Raw genomic sequence first — 18157 nt, forward strand, 5'->3', positions numbered from 1 at the left:
TAAAACAAACAGATTTAGCTTGATTGTGACACACTCTGACTTCTCTTGGAAGATTTTTTCCCTGGGAAGGCTATGAGAAGGAAATAACATTAGCATCATGCGGTTTGGAATTAGAAAATATTCCAAGCTTGCACAAAAACAAAGGGCATCACTTTAGTTTGGCCTTCCTTGCTGGCATCAGCTATATTACCATGAATGGCCACAAACGTTCCACTGTCAAAGGATCGTATTCCCACTAGGGCCATGCACTCTAATAATGCAGTCATTTTGCTGTAAGGATTTTTGGATAAAAGCCTCAACCACATAAGCGGTTGTCATTGTCATCACTTGTCTTCATGAGTGTTTGTTTCAATTTGCAGGAGCTAATCCAAAATGCTGAGGATGCTGGAGCCACGGAAGTCAAGTTTATGTACGATGAGACAGAGTATGGAGTGGAGTCACTGTGGTCACCTGATATGGCTCAGCATCAAGGTTAGTAGTTAGTAAACAGGTAAACAACACGGAATAGCCCAGTGATCAGTGATCAGACTATCCTTAAATTGTAGGGCATAAGTTCAAGCCCTTGTGTTGGCACCTCCAGCCGTCTGTCCTGCTGAGGTTTTGTTGAGAAGCCGTTCTGTAGCTGATCCTCTCCTCTCACCTCCCTGTGGGCAGGAAAAGGCAAAACATAATTTTGTTACAGGGATTATAAATGCAATGCATTATTAGATTGCAGCTATTATTATCTCAACTTGCTTATGCTGATCTGATTGTAAGTTATTGTATTGCAGGTACGGCATTGTATGTCTACAATGATGCTGTGTTCACTGTGGAAGACTGGAATGGGATTCAGGAGATTGCGAGGAGCAGGAAGAGAGACGATCCTTTAAAAGTTGGACGATTTGGGATTGGCTTCAACTCTGTCTACCATATTACAGGTAAGGATTGTCATTTGTTCTAGTCTGAAGAAGAGCATTTGGCTTAAATGTCACTGGTGGATGTCTCATTAAATAGCATCTAAGGGAGCTACAGTGACCTTCATCATTGTATTTTACAACCTGTCTTTTAACCCAGCACCTATTTAAACTTTTTTGTTGTCATTTATTCTACCAAATATGTTAGTTACAGCTCATTTCTTAATATGGAGTAACTATTCAGAAACTATGAATTTTCAGTGCAGTCAAGAATCTTTCCTCCAAAAGGTTTTATATATAACTATGTAAGGATACCAGAATTGTGAAAAATTCCGATTAAAATGCACTAAATGACTAACTTCAGCTGTTCATTTAAGCCGAATCAAATCAGATATATTATGTCAAGAAATATTTCTAATGTGAAAGACTGCTAGGCAGTTTTAATGGGAGCACTGTTTTTTTGTGATCAATTTTTTATTATTCGTATATTTGTCATTTACAGGAGGAGAATCAACTCCTAATAATCGCCTATAGGCATACAGCAATGGGGGAGAATCAGTCCCCCTCCCATAGTCCCAGTTTCCCTTCTATCAACCCTCTAGCCCCTGGCAAAGTAAGCCAGGGCAGTTTGCAGAATTGGAAATAAATAAATAAACAAAAAATAGAATTAAAATAAAAGTAAAAATAAGCAAACAAACAAATCAAAACGGAACACACACACCCGCACATGCACACTCCCAACCCAGATACCCTGTTACAGAGGAATCCCAGAGCCAATACAAATATCATAAACCAATAAAAAAAATTAATAAATAATTACAAATAAATGGTTTTGGGTAGTTTTGCTGATTTCCTCCATCATCCATAATGATATCCACAGAAATAGCCAGATACATAACATATGTGTATTTGTATTTGTATTTGTATTTATATATATATATATATATATATATATATACACAATGATCAAGAGGGTAGACATATGGTGTACTATGTACATGTAAGGTATGGATATAAGTATATAATCTGGCAAAGAAAATAGAACAAACAAAGGACAAGCAGAATGTAAAGGGAAAATAAATAAATAAATAATAATTATAAAATAAAATTAATTAATTAATTAAACACTGTTAAAGTTTTCAAGCAGGGAAACATCCATTAAATCTTTAATAGAAGTATCAACACTTGATTAATATGCTTCCATTTTCATTTATAGTCTTTCTTTTTTTCTTCTCAACATTTCAGATGTTCCCAGTATATTCAGTGGAGACCAGATTGCCATGCTGGATCCTCATCAGACCCTATTTGGAGTGAATGAGTCTGGACAGTGTTGGAACTTGAAGACAGACATCAAAGAGATCACAGAACTAGCTGACCAGTTTTCTCCCTACATTGGGATGTTTGAGAGCTCTGAAAAAAACGTAAAGGATGGCAGCTTTCCCGGAACGTTGTTTCGCTTCCCGCTCCGCATGAAACCCTCCCAGCTCAGTAGCAACATTTACAACAAAGAAAAAGTTTTGGAGCTCTTTGAGTCTTTCAAAGCAGATGCAGACACTGTCCTCCTCTTCCTCAAGAGTGTTCAGAAGATCTCCTTGCATGTGCGTGAGTCTGATGGCACAGAGCGCATGCTGTTTCAGGTTACAGCAACAGAGAATACTGATGATAAGCTAGAGAGACCCAACTCAATGAAGACTCTGGGTCAGGCCATAGATAGCTACAGCAATGGTGTTCCCAGCTCTACCGTCACATGCGTCACTTACCAAGTCAACATAGAGACTCAGGATGAAACAACTAAAGAGACTCAGAGAATGACGTGGCTGGTATGTAATGGAGTTGGGGGCAGAGGGATGTGTGCTGAGTTGGACTCTCTGGCAGATGACCTGAAGTTCATGCCCACCATTGGCATTGCCCTGCCACTCACTCTGATCAACAGAGAAGACAAAGGTGCCACATCTGGTTTCTCAGGACGAGCTTTTTGCTTCCTTCCTCTTCCCCCTGGAGAGGAGAGCGAGACAGGGCTTCCGGTACATGTCAGTGGCTTCTTCGGCCTCACAGACAACCGTAGGAGTATCAAGTGGCGGGAAGTGGACCAGTGGAGGGATCCGGCGGCCTTGTGGAATGAGCTACTTATAATCACTGTCATCCCTAGGGCTTATTTTACTCTCATCACCGAGGCTATCAAAAGGGTACAGACAAAAAAGGACCAAGACTTTCCACTGTCCCCTAGAGGGACCTATGAGGCCTGGCCAGACCCTAAGCGGGTCAAGTCCCGCTGGAAACCCATCCTCCAGCCGCTGTTTCACGACCTACTACAGCAGCAAGTCATCTATTCCCTCAGTGAGAGCTGGATCAGGGTGGACCAGGCTGTGTTCACAGAGCTGAACACCAACGAGGACACTACAGAGACTGTCATCAACTACCTCCAAAGCTCAGGAACACATGTGGCAAAGGTGCCTGCTGCCGTGGACTCGGTCTTGGCTGCCTATGTGACTGAGTCCACTGAAATGAGGAAGGTGATTCCACCTTTGCTGCGGCAGGTGATCAGGAAGTACAAACACAAAGGTCCTTCAGAGGAGAAGCTGCTCCTGCTGGAGTTTGTGCTTAGCGACGCTAATTACAGTGACCTCTTAGGACTGGATCTCCTGCCACTGCAAGATGAGACATTTACAGCGTTTTCATCTTCTGTCACTGAAAAGGATGCCATCTACATTGCATCTGAAGAGTACCCCAGGTAAAGATTAACTGAAATAGCATATACATTTTTGTCATGGACAGAGCAGTTGCCCCTAATGATTTGTGTTTTGGGATGAACTTAAACAAGTGGACCAGCCTGGAAGATCAGTTCCCCTTCTTTGTCACACTCAATGCATCTCTCATTATTTATATCAAGTTAAACAGAGAAAGTAGATGCAGTTACTGTTACTGTAATTTGCAAAGAAGGGGGAAATATCCACATATGAAAAGCAGATGCAAATCTGTTCAGCTATATTAAAGATGGTTGTGGCTATATGCAAGATTAGCTAATCCTTTTGCTTCTGCCTTTGAAAATGAGAAAATAATTACATGTAGCTGTCATGTATATACATTTGGCCCTTGGTGTATCATCTTTTCATTAATCAGAGAGGAGAAGTTTGTCTTTTACACAAACCTCATCCACATATAAGTATATGTTCTTTTATCGTATTAGTTTAGAGTCCAATGGCTGGACCAATGTCAACCTCAAGTTAGTACCATCAAGTTTGTTGAACGTTAAAACATAGATATAGATCGGAATTTGTAATTTTTTTTTTTTTTGCTTCTTTTTTGCTTTCACCTAAGGTCACTGTTCCCAGGACTTGAGGGTCGTTTCATAATGGAGAACATTAAACCTTCAGTAATGGACAGACTGAAGAATGCAGCCAAAAGCAGAGGTAACGTAACATTTTTCGTATTTAATTTACATGTAATCTCTGCCACATAAATACTGTACATGTATGTATTCATATCCTTGATCTTAAGCACTGATCAGGAGACTTTATATTGTTAAATATTTCAAATATTTTCTATTTGTTAACTTAAAAATAGGACATGACTGTGTAGCTGTCCCTAAAATCTCATAATCTCGGTAAAGCACTATGCAAAATATCATGTCTAAGTTATTAAACGTGACAGAACTGCATATCAAACTGAAACTAAAAAATTCTCACTCTCCTTGTGGCAACCATCTGGATTATGTGAGGTATGAAGCCATGTTATAGTAATGCTAGGTCACCTTACTCTCCTGCAGTGCCAGCAGTACACCGCTGATATATAATTTATGAACAGTGTGTGTGAGCGAGACACAGAAAGGGAAAGAAAGAGTGAGCAGGCTGAATCATGGAAGAGCTGTTTTTGTGCCACACATTCCACTCGATCCATGAGATCAGATCCTGAGTGCACTCACAACCATGATTATGACAAGAGGGCCTTGTGACAGACAGAGGGAACATGCTGAGTAACAGCTTTGTCCTCTAACCCCAAAATGAAAGGCAAAGACAATATGGTAATTAAACAAACCACAATATAACACTATCTCTGAAATGCAGCATTTTTGATACACTTTTGATTAAGATGTAGACATTTATAAGTGTGGTATTTCCACTCCTTATCTGTACAGTCAATCACATAATTTCTACATTATAAACAAATACTGATTTTCAAAATTCAAACAATTCAGTCTTTTTATTCTCTGCTGTTCTCTCCACCACATTCAAGTGGCAATAAAAGTAAAATTCATCCCAGAGCTCTAAAATTTGCCACTTCATTTACAGTGCAACAATTTCATTGGGGGTGCTCAGGTAGGTATTTCAGAGTGTGTCAAGTATTGAAGCTTTTACTCTTAACCCAAACTAATGCACAACAATATATACTCACTAAGATTTTGTCCTAAAAGTGAAACATATTTACTCTTCATCTTTTCTATTTATTGTGGTTTCCTGTGGAATTTCATGGTACACTTTATGCCTTGCAGTGTGTTTTACTTGTCACTTGTCACTTAAAAAGGTTTTTTCAAAAGATTTTAGTATAAATGTAATAAATGTGTTTGTGTATGTATAGGTGTGTGTGCTTGTGTACTGACAGTATGTGGATTGAGCACGTATGCTTGCATGTTTTAAGTCCATAATGTGCTGTGCTGTTCCTGAGAGTTTTAAATATTGAGTATGAATATACTGATTGATTAGATGTTGTCTTTTTCCTAACAAAGCAAAAGCAAATATGTTTGTGCACTGTTTGTATTTCTTTAGAACATTTTACAGTTTTACTAAAACAGCCACGATGTCTTTTATATATTTAAAAATTTAAGCAAATGGAAGTCCGGTGACAGCCCAGAGAGTTGTTGTTGTTTACCCAGCAGACTGTAGGAATCATATTCAACAGGACACCTATGTCAAGAAATAGCCTATTGAGCCTTGTCACTGCACAATGAGTCTAAGCATATATTGCCAAGCCAGAGAAACCACAATCCAATTAATTGTATCAATGATCTGGGTGTAAAAAAACATAGTGAAATATGTTTTCCATCCAAGTTTGAAAAACATTTGGACTTGTCTTGAATTTACAGAATGTATTGTTTTAGCTGCTGCATCATGAAATAACGAAAAATCTAACTTTATTGACTTTGATAATCATAATTGATAGTTATATTTGAAATATCAAAATGCACATATTAATAGGGGATTCTAACTGAATTTATCTTTCTAATTTGAACAGGACGAGCCTGCACACAACTACAAGTGCTGAACGCTGAACGATCAGCTCGACTCATCAAGGAGATCCTATCAACACCTTGGCCAAACAGAGAGTTCATTGTACAATGGGAGCCGGGAAACAGAGAGTTGAAGCATCCTACAGTTTCATGGCTAAAGATGATTTGGAAGCATCTCTACATACATTTTGCTGATGACCTTAGTACTTTTGAAGACATGCCTTTGATCCCGCTCGTGCCACTTGAGGAAAGCATGGACAAAGTTCAGCTTCTACGCCTCAAACTTCCATCCCCCATCATTCTTGTGGATGAGGAAGAGGCACCAATCTCTGAAAGCCTTCTTGGAATTATGGAAAAGCTTGGAGCAGTGGTGATAAGAAACTTGGATTCATGTTTGCAGCACCCTCTGCTCAAGAATTACATCCATCCCTCCTCTCCAGGTATGCTACTGCAAATTATGAATAGATTGTCTACAAAGCGTTTAGCCAGCCAAGTCTCATCTTTCTCAGTCAAAGAGAAGATCACACTAAGAAACTTCCTTGCTGGACTGTCTGACATTACAGAAAGAGAAAAGCATACCCTGCTCGAGCTTTCTATCTTCAAGAAAGTGGGGACCTGCTCTGAAGGCACCTCAACATTTACATCCCTGAGAGGTGCCAGAGCTTTACATCATAGGGCCAAGTATCCACCAGATGTGAAACTATCCGTAAACCTTGTGAGTTGCTGTGACGAGGAGTCAATCCGCCTCATCAAGATGCTGAATGTGGAACAGGTGAAGACAACAGAATGTTTTAAGATGATTATTCAGGATATTGAAAGGGGGTTCTACTCAACAGATGAGATAACCCAAATCATGCTTTGGGCACTTAAGCATCTGGCATTTCTAAAGAATGAAAATTCATCTGTGATTGGTTGGCTTTCCACTCTCAAATTTATTCAGTTGTCCTGCGGAAAGCTAGTCACAGCCTCAGATCTCTTTGACCCTGAGCTGGAGATTCTACAGAACTTGTTCTACATGGAGGAGAAAACCAGGTTTCCCACAAGTATATTCACATCATCCCCTGATATTTTGCATTCACTCAGACAACTGGGGCTGCGAAATGAAGTACAGCTGAGTGAGAAGGATGTTCTCAAAGTGGCAAAGAAGATCGAGGAATTACAAAGCAGCAAGGAACCTGAGTGGGACCTCATAATTAAAAAAGCAAAAAATCTCTTGCAAATACTCAACAGACAAACCAAACTGGTAAAATCAGCAGATGCTCAGACATCTTTGCTAAAACTCAAATGGGTACCTGCTTGCAAAGAGAGACCTCCAACTTACCCGAAATCTCTGGCTTGGGTTGGAGATACTTTCAATATCTGCTCTCTGTCTGAAATGTGTGACATATCCCATGCAGTGCTTGTGGGATCTTCAGTAGCACTGGTTGAACACACATCTGCAGGTATGAAGAAAGCACTGAAACTAACTGTGGAGCCACAGGTGGATCAAGTATTACAGCACCTGAAAGCTGTGAATGACTGGCATAAATCTCAAGCATTCACAACAGAGGACTGGTATCAGTTTCAGCAGATCTTGTTTGAGATTTATGGCTTCATGCAAGCACATCTTGAGGATGCAAGAGAAGCAATGAAATCACTGCCTTTTGATTGGGTGTGGACAGGGAAGACATTCTCATCACCTGGCCATACGGTCTTAAAACCCCTCCCTGATCTAGATTTGCAACCTTACCTGTACTCCCTGCCAAAGACAATTCGAAAATTTTACAAACTTTTCAAGTTTTGTGGTTCAGTTGAAGAAGTTGTCTCGAGCCACGTGTTTGAGGTCATCAGCACAATCCAACAAAGATGTGAAGGAGACATTACCAAGGAGGAAAGCAAACATGACATCGTGCTTTTGGTCAACATCCTGAGATGGCTGTACAACAATCAGATACATGTAGATACTAACATGCATGTGCCCATTCTTTGTTACAAAGATTCAAGTAGACTAGCAATGAAGCCCATTCATGAATGTACCTACTGTGACATCAAAGTAGATGATTTGAATGACTTACTTGAAGATGCATCAGAGCCCATTATATTAGTCCATGACGACATCCCCATGAAAACTGCAGAGTGGCTCAAAGTACCATGTTTGAGCACCAGGCTGATAAACCCAGAGAACCTTGGCTTTGAACAATCAGGCCAACGTGAACCTCTAACAGTGAGAATAAAGAATATCCTGGAGGAATATCCATCTGTAGCTGACATTTTTAAAGAGCTTCTCCAGAATGCTGATGATGCAAGTGCAACAGAGTGCAGTTTTCTTATTGACATGAGAAAAAACACTGACATTCGAGAGAACCTCCTTGACCCTGGCATGATAGTGTGCCATGGGCCCTCCTTGTGGTCCTTCAACAACTCTGTGTTCACAGACACAGACTTCCTGAACATCACAAGGTTAGGTGGATCAGTGAAGAGATGCGAAGCAGATAAAGTTGGCAAGTTTGGTTTGGGCTTCAACTCAGTTTATCACATTACTGACATCCCTATCATAATGAGCAGAGAGTTCATGATCATGTTTGATCCGAACATCAATCACATCAGCAAGCACATCAGAGACACATCTAATCCAGGGATCAAAATTAACTGGAGCAAACAACAGAAGCGGTTGAGAAAATTCCCCAACCAGTTCAAACCTTTCATTAATGTGTTCAATTGCCAGCTACCTTTAGCTCAGGACTCGCCATACAAATACAATGGCACACTGTTCAGGCTTCCGTTCAGAACAGAGCAGGAATCCTCAGCAAGTGAAATCAGTAGCTTGTACTACAACACCACAGACATCTACTCCCTTGTTGATGAGTTCAGCATATGTGGCCATCGGTTCATTCTGTTCACTCAGCATGTTGGAAGTATGGTTTTGAAATACCTGAAATATGAGGAACCAAATCCAGCTGGAGCGCAAGATGTTGTCAGCATTAACAAAAGTGTGTGGTCATCCAAATCCTCATACGGACCTCTAAGTATCCTTAAATCTGCAGCCAGGGTTATGAAGAAGGTAGCAAGCACCAACAGGGTACCTGCTGATGTTCCCAAGTCTGGCTGCATCATTCGCGTTGTAGTGGAAGAGTTTCATAACGTGTTCAAACGCATTGTTGATCTCCATTCCCCACTGTTCAGAGGTTCAGAGGAAGATCCTAACCAGTACTTTGAGATGGCTGCTAAGGGTATTCAGACAAGAAGACTAACAGATGAAATGCCCCAAAAGGCAATTGAGGTCACCAACTGGCTCATTTGCTCATGCATGGATGTAACTGAGGCACTCAAATTTTCCCTCAGTGATAGTGGAAAAAGGCTTGGACTGGTGCCTTGTGGAGGAGTGGCTGTTCTGCTGTCAGAGGAAGAGAACCGGAAATGGACGGTAAAGACAAATACCAACCCGATTGGAGAGATTTTTTGTTACTTACCACTCAGGATCAAAACAGGCTTACCAGTCCATATTAATGGCTGCTTTGCTGTGACTTCCAACCGCAAAGAGATATGGAAGACTGACACCAAGGGGCAATGGAATTCTGTGTTCATGAGACATGTCATTGTCCAGTCCTATTTAGCAGCACTCACAATGCTACGTTCAATGGCTGAAAGTGGAGAGCTGCTTGACTACAGCTATTACGCAGCATGGCCTGATCCGAGTCAGGTGCATGATGACTTTACATTGATCAGCCAGGGGGTCTACCAAGAAATAGCTAAAGGAGGTGACAGCGAGCAGGCAAAGGTTTTTTCAGATGGCAAAACCTGGGTGTCAATCAAATACGTCAGATTTCTTGACGATACCTTACTCTGTCGGCCAGACATTGGTCCTGCCGCTTTCAAGATTTTCTTGAAATACCTAAAGAAGAGTGGTTCTCAAAACCTCTGTGCTGTTGAGCTTCCTGAGTGGGTAAAGGAGGGATTTGACGATGCTGGATGTAAAGGAAAGTTGATGGAAAACACACTCACAGAGAAGCAGTTCTTTTCAGATGTCTTTTTCCCTCACATCCTGGAAATAGACAAAGATCTTCGAGATCCTTTGATGCGTTATGTCTTGAATGAGAAACTGGAAGATTTTGCATCAATCCTCAGGGTAACTCCTTGTATCCCACGCTCTGGTCCCAGTAAGGAACTGGTTTTACCTTCCAGACTCATTCACCCAGAGGGAAGAGTTGCCAAACTCTACAACGCTGATGATGGAAGATTTCCTGAAGGAACTTCTAAGGACTACCTAAACCCTGTGTGCTTAGTGAAACTTGTGCAGTTAGGCATGGTGAAAGATGATCTGTCATGGGAAGATCTGATTGAACGTGCTGAATCTGTTCCCGATCTTAATGAAAAAGATCACACAGCGGCATGTGTTCGCACCAGTATACTACTCAGTCTCATTGATGAGAAACTGAAGATGAGAGACCCAGGAGCTGCTGAGCTTTTAGAAAAGCTACAGGACATTACGTTCCTTCCATTTCTAACAAGACCTGCAGGGTTCTCACTACCGTGGCATGGAAACAACTTTACTCCAACAACAATGTTCTCTGCCAGAGAGCTCTTTACAACTGAACATCAGGACACAGTCTGTCTGATGAAACCAATCCTGAACGAGAACTCCCCATCTTTCAAAGGCTGTGGTGCAATGTCACTGGCTGTGAAAGACTGTCTTGGTCTAATAAGGAAACCCTCAGTTGAACTGGTCATCAGCCAACTTAAGAAACTGTCTCAGTCATTCGATGGTGTCACACTCTATCAAGAAAACATAACAAATGCATGTTACAAATATCTACATGAGGAAATGCTACAGGATGAGAATGCAAAGGGACAAATAAATGAGGAACTGAAAGCTTTTAGCTCCATTCTGGTGGAGAACACATATGTCAATCCCTCCAAAGTTGCATTCCACCTGAATTATGATGCATCCCCACACCTTTATCAGCTCCCTAACAAGTACAGAAACAGTTGTCGAGAGCTCTTTGAAAATGTCGGGGTACAGCCCAGTTTCACAGTTGAGGACTTCTCAGCAGTTCTTGAATTTGTGAAGCAAGAATGTGGACGAAGGGCTCTCACTGAGGAGAATTTCCAGCTGTGCCGCAGGATTATCAGTGAAGGAATTTGGAGTTTGATACGAGACAAAAACCAAGAATACTGCCAAGCAAATTATGGTGGGATTCTTCTACCTGACTCCAATCTGACATTGCAGCCATCAAAGTCACTATGCTACAATGACTGCCCTTGGATCAAAGTCAGAGACAGCTCTGTGAAATACTGTCATGGGGATATTCCAAGAGAGGTTGCTGTGAAACTAGGAGCAGTCCCAAAACGTCACAAAGCCTTGGAGAGGTATGCCTCAAATATCTGCTTCACTCAACTTGGAAGTGAATTTGGGCAGAAAGAAAAACTCACAAGTAGAATTAAAAGCATTCTGAATGCTTATCCATCAGAAAAAGAGATGCTAAAAGAGCTGCTTCAAAATGCAGATGATGCCAAAGCCACTGAAATTTACTTTGTTTTTGATCCAAGAACACACCCCACAGACAGAATATTTGATGATAAATGGATTCCAATGCAAGGCCCTGCCCTCTGTGTATTTAACAATCAGCCTTTCACAGAGGATGACATTAGAGGCATACAAAACCTTGGAAGAGGAACAAAAGAGGCAAATCCAGGCAAAACTGGTCAGTACGGCATAGGATTTAACTCTGTCTATCACATCACTGACTGCCCGTCCTTCATCTCAAACAATGACATTCTTTGCATCTTTGATCCACATGCACAGTATTCACCTGGAGCAACATCGATCAGTCCTGGAAGGATGTTTAGAGATTTGGACTCTGACTTCAGATCTCAGTTTTCAGATGTGCTCAATCTTTACTTGGGAGTTCATTTTAAGTTAGAACGCAGCACAATGTTCAGATTCCCCATCCGCTCAACAGAGATGGCAAAGATATCAGAGATCAGTCCTGTCCCTGCATCAGACAGAATGGTGCAAAACCTTCTCGATAAGCTAAAAACTGATGGTGTAGAGCTTCTGATGTTCCTTAACCACATGGAGAAAATATCAATCTGTGAAATTGATAGTGCAACAGGAGACCTAAAAGTTCTCTATTCAGTGACTGCTAAAATAACTGATGGTGATCGGTTGAAGCGCAAACAGTTTCATGCCTCAGTCATTGATAGTGTGACCAAAAAGAAGCAGATCACTGCTATCCCAGTCCAACAGATAACCTACACAATGGACATACAGGACAGTGATGGTAATTTAACTACATGGATGATCTGCAACCGATCTGGCTTCCCTAACATTGAAAATGTCTCAAAAAGTGTGATCTCAGCTCACAAAAATCAAGACATAACTCTATTTCCACGTGGAGGGGTAGCTGCATGTGTAAGCCATAACTACAAAAAACCCCACAGAGCTTTCTGCTTTCTGCCCCTTTCACTGGAATCTGGCCTGCCATTTCATGTCAATGGGCATTTCGCACTAGACTCTGCTAGAAGAAACCTGTGGAGAGATGACAATGGAGTCGGGGTAAGGAGTGACTGGAATAACAATTTGATGACATCCCTGATAGCACCTGCCTGTGTGGAACTGTTGATTCAACTTAAGCGTCGATGCTTCCCAGGTCCTGATCCCACCATGACTGTAGTACAAGGAACACCACTCCATGTTGTTAAAGATACTTTAAGAAAATTTCTGTTCTTCTTCCCTGTCAACAGACTTGATATACAACCAGATTGGTATTGCCTGGTTAAAGCTGTGTACAACAGTATCCATGCTGAACTGAAGCGCCTGCTGCCTGTAGTCAGAGCAGCACATACTGACAACTCTGACATGCACTCTGTCATTTACATTTCATGGGTGAATACATCCACTGCAAACAAAGGCAGAGCCCTTTTTGACAACCTGCTACAAGATGAGCTTCACCACTTGAAAAACACAGAGTACAACATCACCTCCAGGAAGTCTGTGGCTGAAAATGTTTACAGGCTGAAAACCTTGCTTCTGGATATTGGTTTGAACCTGGTTCACAGCTGTGACGAGACTGCAAATCTCTACTTCTGTTTGGAAGATGCAGGGATACCAGTAAGTTATGTCACACCAGAGGATGTCCGCAACTTTCTTCACACTTTCTCATCACCAGACACCTCTTGCCATGTTGGAAAACTTCCCTGCCGTCTCCAACAGTCAAACTACAAGCTTATTCATCACTTGAAGCTTCTTGTTGACTACTGCTTTAAAGATATTGAGGTGGATGTTAACCAAATTGAGGGTTTGCCTCTGTTGCTAACAATGGACAACATGGTTCAGGTGTTTGATTCCAAAAGACCAAAGTTCCTGACAACACATCATGAGCTGATCTCGCAGAGAAAGGAAATGTTCATGAATACATTGTACATCAGGTACAGCAACATGTTGTTGAAAGCAGGGGCTGCAAAGTTCTTTGACATCAGCAGCTTTGGTGACCTACTGGGGTCTGTTCTTCCAAGAGAGTATCGAACAAGAGTCCCTGTGAAGTGGAGAGACACTTTTGCAAGTGAATCCTGGCTAAAGAGTGCGTGGAACTTCATCAGTGAGAATATCGCTGTTAAGGAGGATCAGATGGATATCAAACCCAGTTTCGACACAGTGCTTGACATCCTGAAAGACTGGGCATTGCTACCTGGAATCAAATTCATGGCGAGAGAAAAGCTGGTTGTCCCTGAGCATGATGTGCTTTTACCTCTAAGTTTGATGAACATAGCCATATTTCCACAAGGCCAAAATGACAAAGTCTTTCACACCTTAATGAAAGCCGGGTGTATTCAGCTTGCTGTGAACAAAATCTGTGTCAAAGAAAATCCCATCATGAGCTTTCTGGCACAACATACAGCAAACATTGAAAATCCATCAAGTGTTCTGAAAGCTCTTGAGTACATGATTCAGACATCTGCATTCAAAGCAGCAAACCTGACTGACAAGGACTTTGAGGCTCTTTTGTTGTATTTTAATTGCAACTTGGCTAGCCTCACACAGGAGGATACACAGAGCCTAAAACTCCTCCCATGCTTTAAATCTGTTAGTGGGAGATACATCAGCATTGCAAACTATGGGTCAAACTATGTCCTTGCAAAAAGCATCCCCACTACAGACATAGACAAATGGGCTCACACAGCCTCCTTTGCCTTTCTTGCTGATAGTCCACAGCTGAAAGAACTGTACGCCTTCCTCGGCTGCATGCCAATTGATGACTTGGAAATCTACCTTCAACATCTCCTGCCAAAGTTTGAAAGTCTTTCCTATGATGCCAAAGTTGAACACATTGTCTATTTGAAGGAGAGACTTTTGTCAATTGAAGAAGAATCATGTGAGGTGAAGGAACAGCTTTATGAGAAATTGGAGGGACTGACATTCATCTACGACTACTCAAACAGACTCAGGCCAACCAAGTTTTTCTATGATGAAACAGTGAAGGTGTTTGAAGTTATGTTACCTGCAAAGTCTTTCATAACAAGTGAGTTTTTCAAGAAAGTTGAGCAAGTGTCAAAGCCTAAGAATGGGACGTTGTTACTCACATCATGGATAACCTTTCTGAGGAATGTTGGTCTCAAGCATGACGTGTCACAGCAGCAAGTTCTTCAGTTTGCAAAAGAGGTCAGCATCAAATCCCAAACGGAGAGCTGGACCAAAGAAAAAGTGCAAACCATTGTTGATGTTCTCTTAAACCATATTTTCACAGAGAGGACAGACCTGTTCCAGGGTACTTTTCTAAAAGAGCTCTCAATGATATCATTCCTTTGTCCTGAGAGAGCCCCCAAAGAACTCATCAAGCTTCATTCACAGTACCAAGAGATGAGTGGCACACTTCCTCTGATTCGTTTCAGTGGGTCTCAGGTCAATCCAAAATTTAAGCAAACAGATATCATCCACTTGCTCTGGACATCTTGCCCAATTCTACCTGAAAAGGCTACACCATCATGCATTAAGGACCAGGAGGAGAGCACTCTCCCTGGACAGGAACAACTTGACCAAGTGCTGAACATACTAGGTGTCAATTTGGACCCACCATTGGAGAAAGTCATTAGCAACTGCAAGAACATCTGCAACATATCCAATCCAGATGATGAAATGGTGAAAACCAGGAACAAAGTTTTAAGGTCCACTTACGAGTTCCTCAATGCAGATAAAAGAGATTTTCGCTACCAGCTTCGTGGAGTGGCTTTTGTCATGGTTGAAGATGGCTGGAAGTTGCTGAAACCTGAAGAGGTTGTGATTAATTTGGACCATGAATCTGACTTTAAACCCTACTTGTACAAATTACCTCTAGAGCTTGGTACCTTTCATCAACTGTTTAAACTTCTTGGCACAGAGGATGTTGTGTCAACTAAACAATATGTTGAAGTGCTGTGGCGTATTTACAGAAGTTCAGAGGGCAAGCAGCTTGACCCAAATGAAATGCGAACTGTGAAAAGGGCTGTTTCGGGATTGTTCAAGTCTCTTCATAATGATCCAGTAGAAATCCGCAAAGATCTTGAGAGTCTAAGAGATTTGATATTTTATCTGCCGAGCCATGATGGCAGATTAGCAAAATCCAATAGTTTGGTGTTCGATGATGCCCCACACTACAAGAGCAGAATTCAGAGCAATGTTGGGGTTCAAATGCTTGTGGACCTGAGCCAGTGCTATCTGGGCAAAGATCATGCTTTCCATACAAAGCTGATCATGCTACTTCCACAGAAATTAAGGCCAAGACTATTGAGTAGCATTCTTGAAGAGCAACTTGATGAAGATTCACCAAAAATGTGCCAGTTCGGAGCTCTGTGTTCACTTCAAGGTCGCCTTCAGCTGTTGCTGTCATCAGAGCAATTCATCACAGGACTGATCAGGATAATGAAACACGAGAATGAAAATGCATACCTTGTGAATGAGGAAAAAGCCATACGTCTCTGCAAAGCACTCTGTGAAGGACTAAAAGTATCTTGTTTTGAGAAACTACAGACAACTTTAAGAGTGAAAGGATGTAGTCCCATCCCACACAGCTGCAGTGAAACACTTGCCTTCCTCAAGAGATATGGGACAGCTGTGATTCACCTCTACATCCAACACTCAGACAGCAAAGACATTAATTTTCTCTTAGCACTGGCTATGACATTGAAATCTGCTACAGACAATTTGATATCTGACACATCCTATCTAATTGCCATGTTGGGCTGCAATGACATCTACAGAATCACAGAAAAGCTAGACAACCTTGGTGTAAAGTATGACTCAACAGAGCCTTCAAAACTTGAGCTACCCCTCCCAGGAACCCCCATACCAGCTGAGATACATCACACACTCCTCATGGATCCAATGAATGTATTTTATCCAGGGGAATATGTGGGATACCTTGTGGACTCTGAAGGTGGAGATGTGTATGGATCCTATCAGCCCACGTATACATATGCCATCGTTGTTCAAGAAGTAGAAAGAGAAGAGGAGGAAAACACAACTTTCCTTGGAAAATGCTTCCAGATTGACATTGGTTACAGTGAGTACAAAATAGTCAGTTCTCTTGACTTGTACAAATTCTCAAGACAAGATGAAAGTGCCCATGTACGGGACACCAGTGCCCCATCGACTCCTACAAGCCCAGACAGGCGCAGCTCTGGTCCACGAATGATCCCTCCTCTTTTTGCTGGCAAGGAAAACCTCAGACCACCCCCACAGAAACAGTCTCCAAAAAAGATCAAGATTAATGCATTGCCTGAGATTTTGAAAGAAGTGACCTTAGTAGTTGAACAAGCTTGGAAGCTTACTGACGCAGAGAGAAAAAAGATTATCCGCCGATTGTATCTCAAGTGGCATCCGGACAAAAATGCAGAGAATTTGGATATTGCCACAGAAGTCTTCAAGCACCTACAAAATGAGATAAATAGGATGGAAAAACAAACTTTGGCTGATCAGCAAAATACAGACAGAGCTTCCAGGAGATCCTTCTCCACATCATCAAGTCGCTTCCATTCAGAGAAGTTCTCATTTCAAAGGTTTTATTCATCGTGGAACCAAGAAGCAACAAGTCACAAGTCAGAGAGGCAACAGTTCAGGGAACATTATACAAGCTATGCAGGTTCATCGCACTCTCATCGTTTCTTTGTGCCCCCAACTTTCAAGACAGTTGGAAACCCTGTGGAAGCTCGCAGGTGGCTGAGGCAAGCCAGAGCTAACTACTCTGCTGCTCGGAATGATCTTCATAAAAATGCAAATGAGTGGGTTTGTTTCAAATGCTACCTGGCCACAAAGCTTGCACTGATAGCTGCAGACTATTCAGTCAGAGGAAAGTCTGATAAAGATGTTAAACCAACAGCGCTGGCGCAAAAGGTGGAGGAGTACAACTCGCAGTTAACAGGACTTGCCAATGATGTTCAGATCCTGGAAGGATATGGTGTGGACAGTCTGAGAACTCGCTATCCTGATCTCTTGCCATTTCCACAGATCCCTAATGACAGATTCACATCTGAGGTGGCAATGAGAGTGATGGAATGTACCGCACGGATTATTATAAAGCTTGAAACCTTTGTGCAGCAAAAGATGTAATTACTTTTGTTGAAGATGACAATGAAACTATAGTATGCATTGATCCTTTGTGGCAAAGAGGAAACCTGTGGCTGTGTGCAATACAGATCATGTACATCATTTTGATTAAAACTGAAGTATCCAGCTGGCAGCTTATGGTACATATGCAGTTTCTACCTATGGTGGTGCTGTGGCCCATGCACAGAAAATAAATGTATGGCTCCCGTAACCTAATAGGCTGTTTCAATCTAAATTTGCTGTAATATGTGAAAAACAGAAAATCTGCATATGCTGTACATACATATGCCTCAGCAATATGTTTTGTTTACCAAAGTCCCCTACATTGTGTTAGATTTAAAAATATACTGCTTTTTTTACTTTATCTTTTATAAAAAAAATATAGAAATACATATATTTTCTTGCTACAGAAAACCAGTTGAGTTAGTGTACTCAAAGGATGCGCTTATTATGAAGAAACTGATCATCTCTAAATGTCAAACA

General features: G+C 41.5%; 1 protein-coding gene across 1 annotated transcript; it reads left to right on the forward strand.

Moving 5' to 3' along the window:
• Positions 1-440: 440 nt before the first annotated feature.
• Positions 441-17677, forward strand: sacs (sacsin molecular chaperone). The gene is made up of 5 exons (XM_062419374.1): positions 441-471; positions 771-917; positions 2139-3624; positions 4212-4303; positions 6123-17677. The coding sequence occupies exons 1-5, from the start codon at positions 456-458 to the stop codon at positions 17675-17677; spliced, it is 13296 nt and encodes a 4431-aa protein (XP_062275358.1). The 5' UTR covers positions 441-455.
• The last annotated feature ends 480 nt before the right edge of the window (positions 17678-18157 follow it).

This window comes from Scomber scombrus, chromosome 5 (assembly GCF_963691925.1).
Source record: "Scomber scombrus chromosome 5, fScoSco1.1, whole genome shotgun sequence".
NCBI lineage: Eukaryota > Metazoa > Chordata > Actinopteri > Scombriformes > Scombridae > Scomber > Scomber scombrus.